Genomic DNA, 20,139 nt, shown 5'->3' on the forward strand with positions numbered 1-20,139 from the left:
TGGCTGCAGCCAGGTGCTCTTGGTTAAAAGATGCGCAGCTGCATTTTGAATTAACTGGAGCCGGCAAAGAGAAGAGTGTTGGAGGCCCGAGTAGAGGGAGTTACAGTCGTCCAATCTGGATATTCTGCCCTCACTAGGGTGTGAAGCTGGTTTCTAGCTTGGCAGATAGCTAACAGGTCCACAATAAACATCCAGGAGTCAGCGGATACGTTTTAGATGTTTACTGTTGAAGCACTGTAAAACTGGTACAGAAACAAAAATAAAATATTACATTTCTGCTGTAATTGCATTTTCTTTACAACATCAAACATTAAGCCATGCACTACAATGTATATAACACATAAACACAAACTTATCCAAACCCTTTCACTGGTTATTAGGCCCACGCATTTAGCGATTAGCTTAATGCTAACATTACATGGGAAATCCCATAGACGGGCTAACGTGTTAGCATCGCGGCCGTTTTACCTCACAAAAGAAAGTTTTCCACACAAACCTCTAAACTGCTACACAAAACTATCGCGGGAAAGCTTACAAAACAGATAGCAACTACTTACAGGCATGTGCTCTCTCAGGCTCAGCAAGAAAAAGTGAACAAAAAGTGGAACAGACAACAGTTTGGCTATAGGACTGTTTTTCACTGGTGAGGTACTACGGCAAGTCTGCTGGTACAAAAAACACACACCCAAATGATCATGCCTGCCTTAAAGGGGCAGCACACTGGATGTAATAAATGCGTGGATAAGCTTTTCAAGGTCCTTTAAAGGAAGGAACGGCTTTGCTTTAGATATCTGACGCAACTGGTAAAAGCTGTTTTTTTATGTTGGTGTAATGCAACTGAAGTAATGTTGTTAAGTCTTTGAACTCATATTCGTTTATTGTCATGACTGTATTTCAGGGCTGGACTGGCCATCGGGCATACCGGGCATTTGCCCAGTGGGCTGCTCGTGATTTTTCGTTTTTATTGGCCGATGGGGTTTTCTTCCTTTTCTTTTTTTAACGGTATAAATGAGTGGTGGTGGATTGGCCAGTTGGTCATGATCGACTCTGGGCTGGACCAATTACAGCCGAGGAGGTCAAACTTTAAAGTTAAGGTGAAAAGGAACGGGATTTGTGCCGTACTACTTCAGCTAGAAAGTTGCTAATTCAATCATGAAACTGATCAATGATCAGCTGATCGGCTTTTCTCTCTGCGCCAGAAAGAGGAAACCAGCGGAGGTCGAATTAAACAACAGCAGCACGTTTAAGCTTGATCAGCTGTTGTTAGAATTTATTTAATATTAATTTCTAGTATCAGCTGATGTTTGCTGGAGCCACAGCTGTAAAGCTGCTGGTCATGATGTCGGTTTGGATATGTGGTGAGAGGGAAACATGAAGATGAAACCAGGAGATGTCCTTACTGAATCATCAGAGCTGAACAGGAGGTGATGGAGAAACAGGTTTACCTTTCAGGTGACAGGAATGAGTTGAAGGGAAGTTCTGAACTGTTTCTGTGTGCTACTGTTTAGAATACCAGAATAGGGAAGGTGGTGTAGGTTTAAGTTTAATTATAAAGGCTTTAAAGGATTTTTGACTTTTCCTGTAATACCATGGTGGGCCGGTCACTAGTCAAAATGCCCATATTTTGTGCCAGTCCAGCCCTGCTGAATTTGAAGTTATTTTTATTTTTGTATGATACCTGATTTATATTGAATATGACTGAAGTAAACTAAAGTCTAAACTACTTAGTCATTTGTTTAATTGTAATTTAGCATTATATAACTCACATATAAAACTATCAATTGTAATTTTAAATGGTTTAAAAGCATGTAGAATAGCATATGTAGGCAAGTACATTTCTCCTTTTTATCAAGAAGCAAAGACAAAAAGGAAAAAAACTGAATCATTCGTCCCCACCAATGCCAAAACGAAATCTACGCCCTTGCACACAGCTGTGTCCAGCAAGCTCCACCCACTGCTCCTAAAAAGGTGTGGTCAGTGATGGATCTCAGCTTCCCGTGCCCCTCCCCTCCCCTGCAGCCGAGCCACAAACATCCACAGATACACACAGTGTTGTTAACGGTTACTCCACATGCACATGACACTGACACACCTTATATTTGGTCAGACTTACAGAAACAGCCAACAGTGCACTTTCCAAGAACACAGGTTTGTAGGAGTTTATACATTAGCTGTGTGATCATACTGAGAACACACAGGACTCAACAGGCTTCAGTATCAGCTGACAGCATCTTCAGCACCATCTGTTCACTGATGTCCTTCACTGATCAATAATCAAATAAACACATCAAACTGATTGATCAGTGATCAGAGCAGACGGATCAGTGGAGCTGATCCTGATGGCCTCTGCTTATTTCTCGGCCTGATTTTTCCCTGCAGAGGAAACAGAAGAGTCACACCTCACACACACACACACACAAACATGAATGAACTAACTAACCTTTGACTGTGAGCCACACCCTCTTGTATCTCCAGGCCTCCTTGCTGTTGACCTCACATCCGTATCTCCCAGCATCTCCCACTTTGAGGTGTCTCAGGGTCAGACTGAGGTCTCCAGACCTCAGAGCGTCTTCATTCATCTCAGTGCGACCTTTGTAATGGTCGTCCTGTTTGTCGGGCCGGTCAGAGCCGTTCTCATACACGTGGACCTTCATGTATTCTGGTTCATAACATTTCCACACCACTTCACTGTCGTCAGGCAGGTTTTCTGTGGTTTGAAAGGGAAGACAGATGGACTCCGCCCCCTCCTCCTCCTCCACCTGACACTCTGAGAGGACAACAAACAACGTGAGCATGTTAACATTTTACTTGTTATTGATGACACACCAGTCGTGGACTTTATGTTTTTACTTAATCCCCCAGTTTTTATGTTGATTCATAAAAGCTGAATCAACATAAAGCGTCTACAGCCTGTTCATAGCCCAGCATCATCCTTAAACCATTGGCTGTCTGAGTGGTGTGTAGACTCATGTGGGTGTCTGAGATTCTGATGAGGAGAGACAGCATCTATCCAGCTTTGGAAGAAGCATTTAGGGAAATCTGTATGCAACACTGAGACCAGGATGTTTCCGGCTCACACACCTGCTGCTGTTGTAAAGGTTTCCATCACTCGTCTCATTTTAGGACATTGGGAACGAGCTCAGGGTTTGTTTTTGCAACACTATAGCCGGGCTGATAGAGTCAGAGCTCTGAAGTCTTATTTACCTGAGACAGGTGAACTGTGGCTTTGCAGGGCAGCTTGGCAGACGTCACACCTGAACCCACCTCCACCTCACGAACTGAAAGAACAACCAAGCACAACATGAGCTGCACAGCATCAGCAGCAAACTTCCTTTGACAGGATGAAGTGAAATGTTTGCAGTAAAACATGTTGGACTGGTTCCAGTCTGAAACGTGTTCCTTTGCTCCATGAAGAGACTGTGCTGTGTTTGGTGTCCAATCAGCAGCAGAGCTGAACTGAACGTGTCTGCCAGATACCACAGAGTCAAAGCTTTCAGCGTCTCATGGTTTCACTCCAGTCAAAGCTGTGAAGAGTGTAAAAGCTCGAGGGAGAGGTGGACGCAGTGTTTCTGTAACACTCATCACACATCTGACTGCACTTACAGTAAACCATGGACAGGGTAACACATGGACCTGCTGTCCTGATGTTACTCTGTGTTTTCTGAAGTCCTGCTTCCAGCCTGGAGATGAGCTTCTTCAATGGTTGTCACAGCTTTTTCTATCCATGGGGCCTTTTTTCTTTAACTATTATAAGACTAATCCATCTGACCAAGAGAAGGATCATCAGAGGAGAGCTGAAACTAACAGGTGTGGTTATTGATTGCACCTAACTGTTATGTTATCAGTCAGTTGCATCATCAGTGGATAGCAGGATGGACACTCCTGCAGGCACTTAGAGCTCAGCGCGTCTCCTCACTACCAGCTTTAGTTACTTTCTGTTAGCCTATTGTTGAAATCTCCCAATTCTTTGAATCTTTGGGCTGAAGGAAGGACAGTACTCGGTGTATAAATGCTCAATCAACAATCATTTATTTCCATACAATTCAACACTTATGAGCATTAGAACCATCATGATGGGGAGACCTGCATGAAGAGGGTCACAGCATGTCTCAAAATGGTGACAGGTTGCTCAGCTTCTTATAGCCTCTAGCGGCCCCCACCTAGTCGTAAAAGCCTAAACATTCACATTCTTTCTCTCTTACTAAGTTATGACCTCGGCTCCTTGTTTCTCTGCTCTCTGTAAGGTGGGGGTCTGTCTCTTCTATTATCGGCACAAGGTCCTCTGCACACAACATTCTCTTCATGACTCAGCAGTATGAAATGTCAAGAAACAGTGTAACACATTCAACAGTGTCGAGTAATACAGGTCAATCCAATAGATCTAATGATTTTCACACTCTTTTAAGTCAGAAGTATAATGCAAACTAAAACTACATACTGATCACACCATCTAAACTAAAGGATAATATATGTCCTACAGCTGTTATCATAATTCAACTACTTTGATTACATATATAAGGTAACATATGGTAACAGAATAATATCACACTATAATGATAATACCAGAAACTTTGGCCCTTCAAACAAAGAGTCGGTCCAGACGTCTTGTACAGGATAACTGGGATCTAACAGTTCGTGGTAACCATCAGTGATGTAAAGATCACTAACAACTCATTCAGGACAGAGACGTCAGCTATGGTGCTGTCAAATCACCAAATCAAACTTTGCTGATTACCTTCAAGGTTCTGATATTTCATCAGATGGTCCAATAAAACACTCACCTTCTTTGTTCTTTAACGTTTTGTATCTACAAGACAGCCATGCAGCAAACATAACAGCCAGAAGAACCACAGGAACCAGGACACCTGAGAGGACTTTGAACCAGACTGCAGAACGAGGAGGAAGTTCTGTGATCGACACAAAACAAACAACCTGAACATCAACCAACAGATTTTTAGAACTTCCCATTAGCATGCATCTGACCTGACAGCACTGACCTGTGACCTTCAGGTCTACATAGGTCTTGTTCCGATCTTGTCCATGCTTGCGGTATGTGCAGGTGTAGGTTCCACTGTCAGAGACTGTGGGCTTCCTCAGAGTGAGGCTGAGGTCTCCAGTCTGCAGAGCCTCGGCTCTCAGTGATGTTCGACTGAAGTAACGAATATTCTGATCTTTAAAATCGTCACCACTCGGCAGACGCACGTGGACCGTTGGGTCCTTGAGCTCCTCACGGTCCCACACTGCTGCTGTGGACTCAATGGTAACATCAGCTTGTACCTGACAGGGCAGCAGGACAGACTCCACCCCCTCATACACCTCCACCCCTGAGGCATGCTGGGAACCTGAGGATAAAAATATAAAGCAGGTGAGTGCTGTGATTTTGTAACAGCTGAGAGACACAGGACATCAGGTAAAGTTCCAAAGAGTTTCCTGATGGTTCACAGATGAACTAAACAGGTAAAGAGGAGCCGACTGAGTCAACAACCAGGAAAGTGAGTGACTCAGTAGAAGCAGACGTCCTCATGTGCAAACATGTCAGCCTGTCTGACTCTGAGCCGTCCCTCTGATGGACACAGCTCTGATGCTGGAACATTTTGTGGTGGATTTGTGTGTGACATGTATACCTATATAACTATATAGACTATCTATCTATGTGCACTGAACATAGATATTTTAACTTTCACGCAGAGTCTTAAGCACATGGTTTATTAAGGGGGTACAGTAACAGTTGATGTACGGGGAGATTTCTCCTGAGTAACTCAACCTCCCCAATACACACTCGTGTTTCATGCAGCACAACCAAAACAGTTACACTGTATGCGTGTCTGTGATTATGTCATACGATATAATCTCACACACACACACACACACACACACACACACACACACACACACACACACACAGTGAATTTCCTTTCAGTGTGGAGATGATGCAGCAGAATTTAGCTTTGTGTTGGGTTCTGATGAAAAACAATCAGTAAGGTTTCGTTTGTATATTTACAACAATTAATGCAAAATGAATCAGAATAATCTGAAGGAAGCTGACAAATATGTAAAAGATGCCACTGTGACATGAAACAGGTGAACAGCAGAGATGCAGTTTGTTCACAATAAGTTCAATATGACCTAATGTTATATTAACAAAGTTACCATTGAAATGTTAAGATACTGAAGTAAAAAACTGAAGACATTTACTTCAACCTTCAAATATAAACAGCTTCTAAACAAACTGCTGTGATGTTGTGTTTCATGAGTCATCAACCTGTTCTTCATGAGCTGCTTCAAAATGAATAAAACACTGAGATCTGAGTGAATGTGTGTCAGTGCTTTATTCATGATGAACTAAAACCTCACTGAGCTTCATAGTTCTCAGTTATTTGAGCCACATGGTGGGATCCACCCTGCATCACCCGAGCAGGGAGGGCTTCATTCAGCAGGACAGAGAGCAGACATCAATGCACTGCATATATAATAACCTCTGTGTGTGTGTGTGTGTGTGTGTGTGTGTGTGTGTGTGTGTGTGTGTGCGCACATGCATGCAGAGTATCAGAGCAGCTTTCTTACCGAGTAAGAGGAGCATCAGCATCAGTGGCATCTTCATAAATCTGATCCTCAGTCAGACACACGCAGCAGCACTGCAGACACTCCCAGAGGCTGCTGCACAAACACCAGCTTACTTTCACTTTCATTTTCATGCAAGGGTTAAAAATGATTGATTTTTAGTTTGAGATTTATTATTATTGTTGTTTTTCTGTCCTGTTCAGCAGCTTTAGAAGGAGAATTATGATCTGAATGCTTCGTCAGTTTATTTATCTTGTATGTGAATAAATAATATGTATTGTGTAACAGTGTTTGAGCTGACAGGCTGGGAGGGGCAGATTATCAAGAAGAAAGAACAAGCTAGAGTGAGAAAGAGAAAGAGAAAAGAGGGAAAATGTGCAGTAAAGCTGTTCAGAGGCTCTGAAAGATAAAATCATCTGAGAGTCCCGATCAAAAGTTTAAGACTGCTTGAAAAATGTCAAAAAATCCTGTTTTGCTTGGTTGGATCTTAACAAGGTTCCAAGTAGAGCTTCAACATGCAACAAGAAGAAATGGGAGAAAACATTTTTTGAGCCTGCAATTTATTTAAAACAATGCTTAAACTGAAACAGGCAGTTTTACAGCTGATCAAAAGAAAAGAAAGAAACACAGAGACTAAATGCACACAAGGAGGTGATCAGGGGAAGTAGAAACACACGAGGAAACAGCTGACTGGAATACACCTGATGACCAACGTTCCCTCTAATGTTTCATGTGTCTGAACACACAAACTGAGCGTCCCTTGGACCACTGTGAGCGACAGCAGACGTGTGCACTGTGGTCACGCCAGCATCCAATCCATCCAAGTTACATGTTTATTAAAATAATCAAATTACAGCATTTATGTTAGACTACTTTTAATTAACTGCTTTAGCCCACTTACAATGAAAATAAAATCTTGTTCATGACCTGTAGCATGTTAACACTATTGTGCAGCAGGACGTTTCCACAGGGCCGAGCCGTGAGTCTGCAGAGACATAACCTCTGTGTCTGTCTCAGGTGTGTGACGGGGACGCTGACGACTTCCTCCTCCACTTCCTGTTGTGTCTGTGCAGCAGTGATGTCATGATTCGGCCGCTCAGCCTCACCTGCAGGAAACACACCAACCAGAGACCAGAAGGTAACCCCACCCTCACACACCACCCTCACCACCCTGACTGCAACCTTCAGAGTCGTGTGTGTGTTTCAGAGGTGAGGAGGTTCACTCGAGGAGACAGAGAGTTCCTGACCAGACTGGCTCCTCCCCTTCAGCTCACCTGTCTGCACCTCCACCCTGACTGAGCTCCACCTGCTTCGTTCTGACTTCATCTGTTCTACGTGTTCGTACAAATAAAACTTTATAGTTCCTCCTCCTGTCACACGGTATCTCACCTTCACTGACCCTGACGCTGGTGATCAGGGTCAGAGGTCACACGAAGCTCTCTGGGTTTAACAGGTCATGTGACCCTTCTACAGGAAGTGATCCCTGTGAGTGGCGCCCACATCGGAGACGTTCTCAGATGGTGATTCATGAAACCTAATTGGTAAAACTAAACACTGAACGTGTTTCGGTTTGTTTACAGAGGTCAGACGGTGAAAGCTTCAGCCTGACCAGGAAACAATCAGTCCTCTTTAAATCACACTTACTTTAAATGAATTCCTCCTCACCTTCATGTGTTTTGTATTATTGCATCTTATACTGAAAGAGTTCATCCATCGACACATTTGAATCCTGCAACATTTCACCGTGTCAGTTTGTCATGAATTGGACTATTTTAGGATTTCAGTTCATCTTTCCAATAAAGCTGGCAGCTCTGAAACAGCTGTTCTCTCTGAGGCTGTTTTGCATGTAAATAAAAGTGAAATAATTAAATGTTCTGTGAACAGACCGTCCAGTGGAGCTCCTCAGGGCTCTGTGCTTTCACCACTTTGTTTTCTATGCTAATGAGTGTCAGAGCACGTCAGCATCAGTCCTTCAACATGGTCACAGCCTCTGATGAAGGTGTTCAAATGTGGCTTTTAATCCAGGTTTACACTTAAACAGTCTCCATGAAACGGGCCTCTGCCCTCATTCATCCTGGAGATCACTCGTCTAAACCAACCAACATAAAGAACGTGATGTTTTCAAAGCGAACACGTACACACAGTTGTTATGGATACGATTAAATTTAGGAGCGATGATTTGTGAAATCCTACATGTGTGTTCTAACATGCTTTAATGATGGCACGAGCTGACAATGAATAACATAAAGTTAATAGTTAATCTGCAACAAAACTTTGTCACCGCTTCAGTTTTTGGTCTTTTCCACATACGGTTGTTGTTGTCATGGAAACAGAAACCAATCGGGCCTTGGATGGACGTCGGGAGTTCTTAACAGCAGCTCGTTGTTCATTCTGATGTTGTTTTTTAATTATATTTTATATTTAATATCATATATTGGCCGTTTTCAGCTTTATCTGAAGGGCCACAGGTCAGACTCCAGCTGGGCCTGCCGCTCTCAGCCTCACTCTGAGGAAGCCCACAGTCTGTCACAGTGCAAACTACACCGGGGGACCCCATCCTTGGGGTGGACCCATTTTTGTTGTAGCGTGTTTTGGGGTTTAAAAGCCACAGAGACGCGGTGCGTAGAAAAAATGCATTTCAGCTGTGCTGATGCTCCTGACACGTTGGAACGTTGGGTTGTGTTGCGTGGTTGAGAGGAGGCGGCAAAACACCTAGCAGGCTAGTTGGAAGAACACACACCCACGCTGGTATCGGTAATCCACGGTGGTTCTTTAATATGCCTTCTTCAACAACCATATAAAAGCCCGGCTGAACGCCTGCGCCTCAACAACATAACGCCCAGCGTTCATACAACCCAAGCGTTGCAAACAAAACAAGAAGAAAACGTAAATCCGTCCCTCGTTAAGCAGAAGCGTGCAGGCACGTGTCCTCATAATCCCAGAGAGAGAAAGCAGCGGCACAAACTGATGACACCATCAACCCTCGACTTGGGTGTCTTAAAGGGACACCACACCATAGTGGCTGTCACAACGTATAAGACTGGGGAAACCTGCATTCAGCTGGACCTGAAAAACACTATGTCCAGATAAACACAATCAACTTTTGGAGAAAAATAAAAGATTCTTCATCAGACTAACAACTAAAAACATGACACTTACCTTAACAGTATGGGCTACATCAAATATATTCAAGACCGACAACAACACTTCTCACTGCTGCTAATTTTAACAAAACTAAACAAAAAGTAGAAAAAGGCAATTCACCAAGTCTTGAAAAGTAAAACTGAAAATAGAAACACAGAATAAAACATCCATCCAGATCTTTACCACCAACAACATAAAATCTATCTTGATTAAATGGCCTAATTCTCCAATAAATTAGCAATAATAAAGTAAGAAAAAATAAGACATTCAATTTATGGACGCTCAAATTAACAGAGCGACATTAAACGCACCTCATTGCCTGCCGTAGCGTTCTTCGCAGCTGCACTTCACCTCAAAGGTCGGTTAATACATCGGATTGAACTTAACCAAAGTCCAATTAAAGGAAAATAAATGTTTCTAACAAATACAATGAAGAAGATTAAAATAATTCACTGTCAGTTACTGTCGCTGTGAGTTTGACGAGGTCAGCTGCTTCATTTGGTTCTGCCTAAAGTTCTCTCAGTGATCCAGTGTTTATATGATAAGATACGTGTTTAATGCAGAGAGTTGGAATTACAAGTTGGTAAGAAGCTTTTTAACAAAGGTTTGATTTAAGCTTTAAGTTCAAAGGTGAAAGAAATTTCACGTTTGATGAACATAGGTCAAAGGTCAAAATAAGGTGAGAAAATATAATAGATATATATAATCAATCAATAAGGTGAAAATATCAGATAAAAGGGTTTTTTTGGTTATAAGGAATAAAGAGGTCAAAGGTCAAAACAAGAGACACTGGTAGAGTGTCCTCCTTCTTCATTGTTACTGAAGAAGGAGGAGTTCTTTAACAGTACGACATTGATAGAGTTTGTTTGTGTGTTTGAGAGTTCAGACTGAAAGGGAGCGCACAATCGTGTGTGTGTCTGCAGCTGTTGTGTTGTTGCTGCATCGTTGCCTCAGGGGGAAAGTTGTGTGTGTGTTATGCAGACTAGCAGAGACTGCAGCTGTCAGCAGCCACACACACTTTCTATTCTTCAAATCAAATCACAGTGAAACATGTTCACTGACAGCTCAGCTTCAGCATCGTCTTCATGCTGTGACTGCAGCCGTTCAACTCTGTTTGTCTTTAACCCAAATCATCACAACATGCAAATATAATCATCAAAATGATGTGACTGGAAGGATGCAGCAGTCTGTGCTCCACCTTTCTCCTCCACACCTGCAGGTGGAGAACATGGATGCATGAATCTCTACAGAGTTCTTTGAATATTATCCGTCTCATCAGTTTTCAGTGAACAAAACTCCTCACAGAGCCAAAATAAGCAGTTTGTATCCAACATAACTCAGCTGGACTCTGATGCTCCGTATAACAGCCACACATGAGTCTGGATTCACTCAAAGCATTGAACAAACTTTATTGGAAATGAAGCTTTTGGACATTTGTTCTCTGATATTTGCTCTTCAGCTCGAGTCTCCATCAGTGGGAACATTTCCTGATTCAACTTTTCTTCTGTTCAAATCAAACTCCATGAGAATCAAAGTGTGAATCAGAGTCCTGATGATCAGATTCTATAGAAACATGGAGACTGTAGAGGATTTACACTCAATATGTTCATTTGTTCCCTTCAAGAAAAATCAATCATTCATCCAATAAAATCAGTCGTTGATCAGTTTGATTGACAGGACAGATGATCAGAGGTGCAGAGTTTTTACCTCCATCATTAGGACAGGGTTCGAAGAATGGGTGGAGTTTGTGAGTGAAGGAGCAGCCAGTAAAGGAGTAGATCAGAGCTGCAGCACCTACATCATAAAAGGAGACCAGACCCTCCTCATAATCCACAAACACCCCCACCTTCTCAGGACCAGGATGGAGACAGAGACGGACTGAAGGACCAGCAAGAGCTTTGTACACATTTCCATTTCTCAGCCTCACAGTCCAGAAACCATCCTGAGGTCTCACTGTGATTTCTCCCTTCCTGTTGATCGACTCTGTGGACACTCCTAAAGTCCACTCAGTCTTTCCTTTAACCTGAACCTCAAAGTAAAATCTGCCTGAAGAGAAACTCTGCTCTCCTAAAACAATACCACACTTAGAAAATCTCTCTGGGTTGTCTGGAAGTTTCTTCCTCACATCACCACAGTACACTTGTTTTCCATCATCAGACAGGATGAGATTAGGATGAGCTGTATCAGGATCCAGAGTCACATCCACCTCATGCTGCTGCACCCTCTGCAGCTCAGCCTCAAACAGCTTCTTCTTCATGGGTTTCCAGACTGTCTCCTCCAGCTGAGCCACAGCTCTCCCCACAGTCCCCTCATATGATGGTGGATGAACTCTGACCTCTGTCCAGTCCTTGCTGGGTGGAGCTTTCAGGGAGGAGAAGCTTTGGAGGAGGTGGAGGTGGTCTTCAGAGCGTGAGAGCTGCTCCACCTCAGAGCTTCTCTCCATCAGCTCAGAGATTTCCTGTTCCAGATCTTTGATGAGACCTTCAGCCTGTTTCTCTGTAGCTTCCTGTTTGTCTTCGATCTCCTTCATGAGCTCCTTCAGGCGTCTCTCAACAGACTCCATCAGAGCCGTGAGGACCTGAACACCTTCTGCTTTCTGTCTGTCTGCAGCATCTTTACTCATCTTCACCGACTCTGTGATCTCCTGAATCTTCAGTCGTCTCTTCTGGATCATCTGCTGAATCTCAGCCTCTGTCTTCTCCAGCTCTGCCTTCTTTCCTTCATATTCTTCTCTCAGAGGAACAAACTCGTGGTTCTTGTGGTCTAAAACAGAGCAGAGCATGCAGACACATGTCTGGTCGGTCTTACAGAACAGCTCCAGGAGTTTATCGTGCTTCGTGCACATCCTGCCTTCCAGGTTCTCCACAGCATCAACCAGCTGATGTCTTTTCAGACCTTTCAGTGTCAGATGAGGCTCCAGGTGAGTCTGACAGTAGGAGGTCTGACACACCAGGCAGGACTTCAGGGCCTTCAGTCTGGTTCCAGTGCAGACGTCACAGGGAACTTCTCCTGGTTTGGCAGCTTGTTGCTCTGAGCTGCTGCTGCTGGCTTTCTGCTGAGCTTCACGTCTGAACTGAGCAACCATCTCAGAGATGAAGGTGTTGACCCTCAGCTGAGGTCGAGTGTAGAAAGTCTCTTTACACATGGGACACTGACAGCTCTGACTCATGTCCCAGTGCTGACTGATGCAGGTTTTGCAGAAGTTGTGTCCACATGGTGTAGAGACTGGATCAGTGAACACATCCAGACAGATGGAGCACAGAAACTGATCTTCAGATCGCAGATTGCTGGCAGCAGACATGTCTGCACTCTGAGGGAGAAAGAAGAGAAACATTTGATTCAAAATTCACTTTAAATTTCATTTTACAAAGAGAGAAACAAGCGTCAGTAGTCTGAGGAGCTTGGAGAGAAAAGCGTCTGGACTTCTTTGAGTTTCTTGAAGACGTTTCATCAGAGAAGCTTCTTCAGTTCTCAGAGTAACTGGTGGAGACCCAGCAACACACTCAGACACAAACTGGTTCATCCAAACACAAACCTAACATCGTAGTGTCTGCTGTACAGTGCAGCGTCCAGATGGACAGGATCAACGTTTGGGGATGAAGATAAATACAGTCGTTACAAAGATGTGAAATTGTTTCTCTGTTTTACAGAAGGTCCAAGATTCATCCAGATTATTTGTATACTTGAATAAATCAGTTTGTTGGATATTTTCCATCAATCACTGTGAAGTAAACTTCGACCTTGTTGGTGACTGAATACTTCTTATTGTACGTCCAGATCAACGAGCCATTAATATTAAACAGTGACTGTTCCAGTAGAGCTGACAGTGAGGAGGACGATGAATCACAAACCTCAGAAATGTGTTATTAACTGTTGATCCAGTATTTTAATGGCATTGATGAGAACATGTTTATTCAGAGGTGTCTGTATATTTGGTCCATTTGTGCGTCAGTAAAAACTGTCCTGTTTTCTCTCACAGATACTGGAACATCCTCACAAACTCAGGATGTGGAAGAAGATGAACTTTTCCAGTCACTCGCTGGGATACATCATTCATGTTATTCTGGATCCTCAGAAAACATTGATTTATTTTTGTGTTTCACATATTTGTTTGTCCAAATCAAAGATTGATGTTAGTAGAGAAGAAGCCACCATGATAAAGCCTGTGTGTGAAAACGAGATCAGTGGATTTGATCAAAATCCCATTTAAGGAGGAATTCTGTCCTCCAGTTTGTTTAAATAAGCTTTGGGATTAAACAGCATCATCTATGTTTGTGTCTGATGACATGTTTGATCCAGGTCAGCTTGAATATCACAGCTGATGTGTGGAACTCTGACATGTTTAAAGCCTGATTATCAGGATGATTCAAACACATCTGTCTAAATAATGAGATTCATGTTTCCACACAAAGTTATAAAGTGCAGCATCGACTGTTTTCTGAATGATTGAGGATCATCTGTGACTCTTACAGGATACACTAAGTCAGATAATCTTTGTAAAATGTGTGAATGACTTTTTGAAGTACTGACCAAAATCTGCTGGTTTACAGTATCAAAGGCTTTATATCAATAAAGAATAAATAGGTGTTTTCACGTCTGTAATCCTTATGATCAATCAGATCCAGAATCAATCTAAGAGGAACAGGAAGTGATGAATAACCAGGAAGTGTGGAGTCAGTCTGAAGTCCAGAGCACAGCCTGAGTCCACAGTCCTGAGCAGAGCCACAGTGAGACTGAAGCAGCAGCTCGATGCTCCTACAGTGGATCTGTGGTTACATGAGCAGATTTCTATGGATCCAGTGTGACTGTGATGAGTCCTGATGAAGTGAACAGAGTGAAGATTTGTGTAGAAGCAGGAAGTGTGATCAGCTGCACTCACCACTGTTGCTGAGAGGAACCTGATGGACTCCAGTGAATCTTCTTTTAGAGACAAACAGGACTCGACTGCAGCTCTGCTGCTGCTCTCTCACACTTTCACTTCTGCAAAATGACGTTGAGCTTCTTGTTTTTCAGCTGTTGCTCCGCCTCTTCCTGCCTCTCCCTTTACAGGAATCAGCCGGTCTGTACTCAGTGACTGTGTGCAGCGGGGTGGGAGGAGTGAGGAGTGGTGTGTGGGTTCACACAGTAATGACGGCCTCAGGTGATCAGGAGAAACTCACCTGGATTTCCTTTTTCCACAGCAGACTGAGAGCTTCAGGTGGACCCTGAAGGAGGTCTCAGACACAGGTGGTAAAAGTACACACAGTGTGTACTGAAGTAGAAGTACTACTGTTAAAAATACTCCAAGTACTGTTTCAACTTCTTTACTCAAGTAAAAGTAAAAAGTAGTGGCTGTGAAATGAGAGTAAAAAGAGCTGATTGAAGAACATTTCTAACACGTGTTTATACAAAGCTAACTGAACCATGTGCTGCATCAACGTGATAATAAAATAAAATCATTTATTATCATATATAAAGGTTCCTATCTAATTGCACAATTAGTAAAAATAACACATTTAAACATATAAATCCAATGAACAAAACATAAATTACTATTGATTTCTTAATATTTCAACTACTAATTGTTTCAACCTTACATATCTAATAAAATGAACTTAAATGCGAGAGTTGCCTATGACGGCAGCTACATGTACACTTACCTCCTACTGATGACATAAATGAGATATGATACAAACCACTGCACCTGCGACACCTACAGCCTGCTCTAATGGCTCTAACAGCACCTCCAGGCACGTGCAGAGGGGGGGCTAGAGGGGCTTGAGCACCCGCCCCTTTCCTGATGGGTGCTCAAAGTGCCCTTTTGTTGAGGCAACTTTAAAAAAAAAAAAAAATTATTATTATTTTTTTAATGTGTGTGTGCGTGCGGAGTCCTGTCTGTGCCCCTCAACAATAATATTTAACTATTAATCACAGTTTTGCTAAATAAAAGGATCTGGCTTGCATCAGTCACATGATCACATTTAACCAATGATCGCCCTTGACGGCAGAACGCGCTGGTTACGAGCCGGGAACGAGCTCACAAAGAGCACGCGCATTTTTAGCGGTCCGGAGCTGTAGGAGAAACACAAGTTAACTCAGAGACACAGACTGATGCGACAAAACCAGTAAGTAGGTGTACAGCGTACACTGTAGTGTGTAGCACCCAGGAGTATTAGCTTATTACGTACACGTTGGTAAGATGTCTTGTTGCAACTGACGAACTGAAACAAACGAGCGTGCTGTGTGTGCAACAGCACGACAACATTACCTGTCCTTTTATTAACTGCACAGGTAGTGCTGGTCACAGCTGCTGGCTACCTGTGTAAGGCTGTCATGGGTCTGTAGCTCTGTCACCGTTTTAGGGAACATATTTAGTTTTAAAGTATTTTGAACATATTTAGTTTTAAAGTATTTAGAAACATATTTAGTTTTAAAGTAAGTTTCCGGGCTTTTCCTGCCTTTCTGGAGGGATTATATTTCACTAAAAACGATCTAATATGCATGTCCACATAATTATGCATTATTATAATTATAATATATTAAAAACACACGCTGTATTTTAAAGAACATACATTAAGAAGCAGATTATATTAGATTTATATTTTAAATAAGACAAAAGTTGGATTTTACAGCAGTAAAATGATTGTATCTCTACAGTTTAAACATGTAATAAGCTTTGCCCTGCACAGAGTGGATAGTGAAACAAATGGAATCATCATAAATACATTATTTCATATTTATTACTTCCCCCTCCTCATTGCTTTATTATTGTAGCTCTAGTAATAAATAATAATGTAAGGATTCTGGATCAGCACCATGATGCCCATAGTATATACAGTATTCTGAAGAAGGTCTAAAATGTCACTGTGTGTGCATGTGTGTGTTTTATTTAGATGGATTTACTCATGATATAACATTGTGCAGACATGGCTGGTAAGGACATGAGGAGGAAACAGTAGGAGCTGTGTGAGGCTACTAAAGGCAGGGCTATAACATTTTTCTGTCATCATTTTATTATAGATTAAGTGCTGGAGTTGTTAGGTGTGGATAATTAGATTATAGTTTATTGCAATAGCAAGTTGTGCCTTGTTCTCAGATAGACAGCAAGTAGAGAGTGATATATGAAATGATGGGAAGGAAGGAAGAAGAGAAGCAAAGAGTGAATCACAGGCAGAGCCTAAATTATTTCTCACAGTTTTTTGTGTCCTTATGGTTCCAAGCGCTGTCACCAATCTTTGCATTTAGTTATTATCTCATGACACTTGTTTAATCAGCTACCATCTCTCCTGTGGACTTTTTAACCCTTGTGTCATACTTTAAAAAACTTACGTTGAACACCCTGGGGACCGTTTTCTGCCACGCCCGAAAAATGCTATAAAAAGATTATATATTCATATTTTTTTCCACTTTAAATTAGCCAGTCTTTTAAAACTACTTCTCCCTGAAATACTCATGTAAAGTTTTAATTATATTTCGGGGGTTTTAACCCTTTTAATCGCAGTTTAATTACATGAGCGCACCGTTTTTTTTAGCCCCCCAAAACAAAACGAAATATTAAAAAAAAAAACATTTGAAGTAATATTTGATTGTTATTATAATTAGGCCTTTAGATGGACTAAAGATTGGCACCAACCTTCATTTCGATCGCCTTTTTTTTTTTTTTTCAGGACCAGAAAATGGTCTCCGGGCGGTAAATGCTCCTCCTCTAGGCCGAAATGAGTGCTTCCTCCCGGGGTAACTCGCGACGATGACCGGGGCATGTTGCGTCGGACTCCTTTTTCCAGCGCACACGTCCGGTACCACGTCACAACAAATACGTCATTTCCTGTTGATTTAAAAAAAAAGAAATGCACCCTCTCATCACCCTAGGGACCGAAAATGGTCCTGCCCGATCAGCGGGCGAAGCCGCTGCTGCACGCCGGAAATGAGGCTTCATTTTCCGCAGGTCTGTCTAAGCAGCCCGCTGTTTTCCAGCCCGGGGTCAAACGTGGAGCAAGGGCGCCACCCGGTGGACAAATAAAAAAATTACAACTCTAAGGCCAGTACTGCAAACGGAAACGGAAACATAACCGATCACGATCGATTTGACCGTAATTTTTTTGCCGTGAAAAATAGCGTTTATAATGGGTTTCAATGGGGCCCAAAACGGTCCCTAGGGCGACCAGTGTGAGTATTTTTGCTGTTAAGCCGTGTTAGGCTGATGTAAGAAAATCAGACTGAAATTTTGAATCTTTTACAAAAACGAAACCGGGTGGCAAGTTTCGCTATATTACACCCAACACAGTGGAAATGGCTTCCATGCGAACAAAAAAAGTGGCACAAAAAGGTCCCAGTATGACACAAGGGGTTACAGTCTCAGATCAACACAGCCCTGCCCTCCAGCACTATCCACAGCAACCCCTCAACAGCAACATTGTACCCATCAGGTAAAGCATCGGCTACGTTTGCTTTGCCTTGTTGCCCATATTAGATTCTTGATGAAAGTGTGTTGTTGTTATTCAGCCTGGTTCAATGTGCCCCTTTTTAGCTTTAAGCACCCGCCCCTTTAAACCTCTCTGCACGGCCCTGAGCACATCGTGATCACAGCATTGAACACATCATACATTTGGGCAGGTTTGTAGAAATGAGAGCTGCTCAGTCCAAACTGGCTGAAAGCCTCCTGTCCTGTTGGAGTCTGTGCTGTGATTGGTTCTCATGTAGTGCTCTTCTACACCACCTGAACTCTCACTTTACTCAATATTTACTGGCTGTATGAAACTCGCCTCACACAAACACTTCTTTCTGTGCTTTTTCTATCAAAGTGCTTTCTGTCTAACGCACACACATCCACAGTCCAATGCATCTAACTTTGTGTTCGCGTCCCGCCCGAGGATATTTAGCATGCAGCCTGGAGCCGCCAGGAGTCAAACTACCAACCTCCAGGGTCTTAACAGGTGCCCGCTCGACCTGCTGAGCTGTGAGAGTGAAAGAATGAAGGTGGGACTCAGGAGCAGGAGCAGGGAGGCAGCTGCAGCCTTCATGCACTGACTGAGAGACGCCTCCAGCTTCCCTTTGATCTCATCAGGTGTGTGCTCTCTGTGTGAGTATGCTGCTGTGTTACTCTGATGAGTTGCTGAGGCTGTGATGATTAAACAAGCTGTTATCATCATGAAGAATCCCCTCCACCCTCTGCACCACCTACTGGACAGTCTGACAGGTAACTTTGCTGCCTGACACTCTGCACGCATCGCCTGCATCCACCAGTGAGACAAACGTCTAAATCTAAACTCTCGTACAGAACTTAAACCCTTTGCTTTACTATTGAATTGTTCTTGTCAAGTTCAGATTGTGGTGCAGTTTCAAAGTGACACAAAAATCTGTTGGTGACTTTAAATCTTGTCAAAGCACAGAGACGCTACGAGCCCCTCACTGCTCCTCACAGAGACCAGAGGAGGGTGGATGAACTGTTGGTGTCTTTGCTGATGGGTTAGATGAGACGTCACACAGAGGGTCTGTTACAGGGATGTCAGGGGGTCCTGGTGTCCCACAGCAACCACACATGGCAGCAGGTCATGTTATTGATGGCATCATTGTGTAACTGTGTGTGAATCAGGACGTATTAAAGAGTCTCCTTTACTGTCTGAAACTGTCCAAAGCTTCCTGATCAACACTTCCTGCTGCACTTTCAGATCCTCTCTCTGCTCACAGGAGAATCAAACCACTGACCTTTGACCTCTGACTCCTCAGCGTGTTTGCTCTGCAGCTTGTAAACGATGACATAATGAAACATGTCGTTACAATAATGTCAGATGTTGGTGTCGCTGACGTTAAAGTCACAGTTGTAGATCACGAGAGCAGAAGTGTCGTGTTCAGGTGTGACGCAGCTGCTGTCATTAGATTTAAATAGAAGCGAGCGTCCAGCCAATGAGATCAGTCCTGCTCTGTGTGCTCTCTCCTGGTTGGTCTGTGGATGTTGTCATTACAGGTTATTTCAGTGCGGTTGGGGGTGTAGCGTCCTGATGGTGTTCCTCCTTCAGCTCGGCTCTGTCGGGGTCGTAGGTCCAGTGTTTGAGTTTCTGTAACTTCTTCATGTTTTTGGTGAAATGTTCCTGGTTCCTGTTACCATGACGTCTCAGTGTTGTGTCTCTGGGCTTCTTGTAGGTGACGTCTGGTTCTTTTGTCCTCCTGGTCCTCTGTGAGTTTTGTCCTTTGGTGTCCCTGTTATGAAGTCAGTCAGGTGTCTCTGTTTGGGCACCTGTGTGAGGTTAGTCTCTGTGTTATTGTGAGTCTCTGGTCTCGTGCACTTTGTGTTTGTGTTGATTCTCTCCTGCTGTGTGGTTATTGTCTCCTGTTGTTCATTTCATGCTTCACACTCATGCTGTGTGATCTCTCACACAGCATGAGTGTGCTCTGTGTTTCTGTTACACTTCCCTAGTTTCTTCATTTAGTGCATGTTGTTGTATTGAGACTAGTTTG

The 20,139-nt window shown here is 43.0% G+C and overlaps 3 protein-coding genes across 6 annotated transcripts in view; 1 reads left to right on the top strand and 2 right to left on the bottom strand.

The window, feature by feature from the left end:
• LOC111500697 (CST complex subunit CTC1) overlaps positions 1 to 14,298 on the top strand; it is a 49,440-nt gene extending 35,142 nt beyond the window's left edge. The window contains exons 24-25 of one of the 2 annotated variants that reach the window (XM_076882290.1): positions 7,579 to 7,699; positions 13,685 to 14,298. In XM_076882290.1, the coding sequence (XP_076738405.1) occupies positions 7,579 to 7,699; positions 13,685 to 13,836 (273 nt within the window). In that variant the 3' untranslated portion in view covers positions 13,837 to 14,298. Of the gene's footprint in view, positions 1 to 7,578; positions 7,700 to 7,768; positions 8,452 to 13,684 lie in introns of those variants that run through there. The other variant, XM_076882292.1, reaches the window with a different exon arrangement.
• LOC112432630 (protein NLRC3-like) overlaps positions 1 to 20,139 on the bottom strand; it is a 214,143-nt gene that overhangs the window by 138,043 nt on the left and 55,961 nt on the right. The gene's annotated exons all lie outside the window — the stretch shown is intronic.
• LOC112431215 (E3 ubiquitin-protein ligase TRIM21-like) lies at positions 11,090 to 14,776 on the bottom strand. Its single transcript, XM_076882313.1, has 2 exons — positions 14,585 to 14,776; positions 11,090 to 13,015 (listed from the first exon to the last, which is right to left on the bottom strand). Exon 2 carries the CDS (start codon positions 13,004 to 13,006, stop codon positions 11,339 to 11,341), a length of 1,668 nt encoding a protein of 555 aa, XP_076738428.1. The 5' UTR covers positions 13,007 to 13,015; positions 14,585 to 14,776; the 3' UTR covers positions 11,090 to 11,338.

This window comes from Maylandia zebra, linkage group LG3, assembly GCF_041146795.1.
Source record: "Maylandia zebra isolate NMK-2024a linkage group LG3, Mzebra_GT3a, whole genome shotgun sequence".
NCBI classification, from domain to species: domain Eukaryota; kingdom Metazoa; phylum Chordata; class Actinopteri; order Cichliformes; family Cichlidae; genus Maylandia; species Maylandia zebra.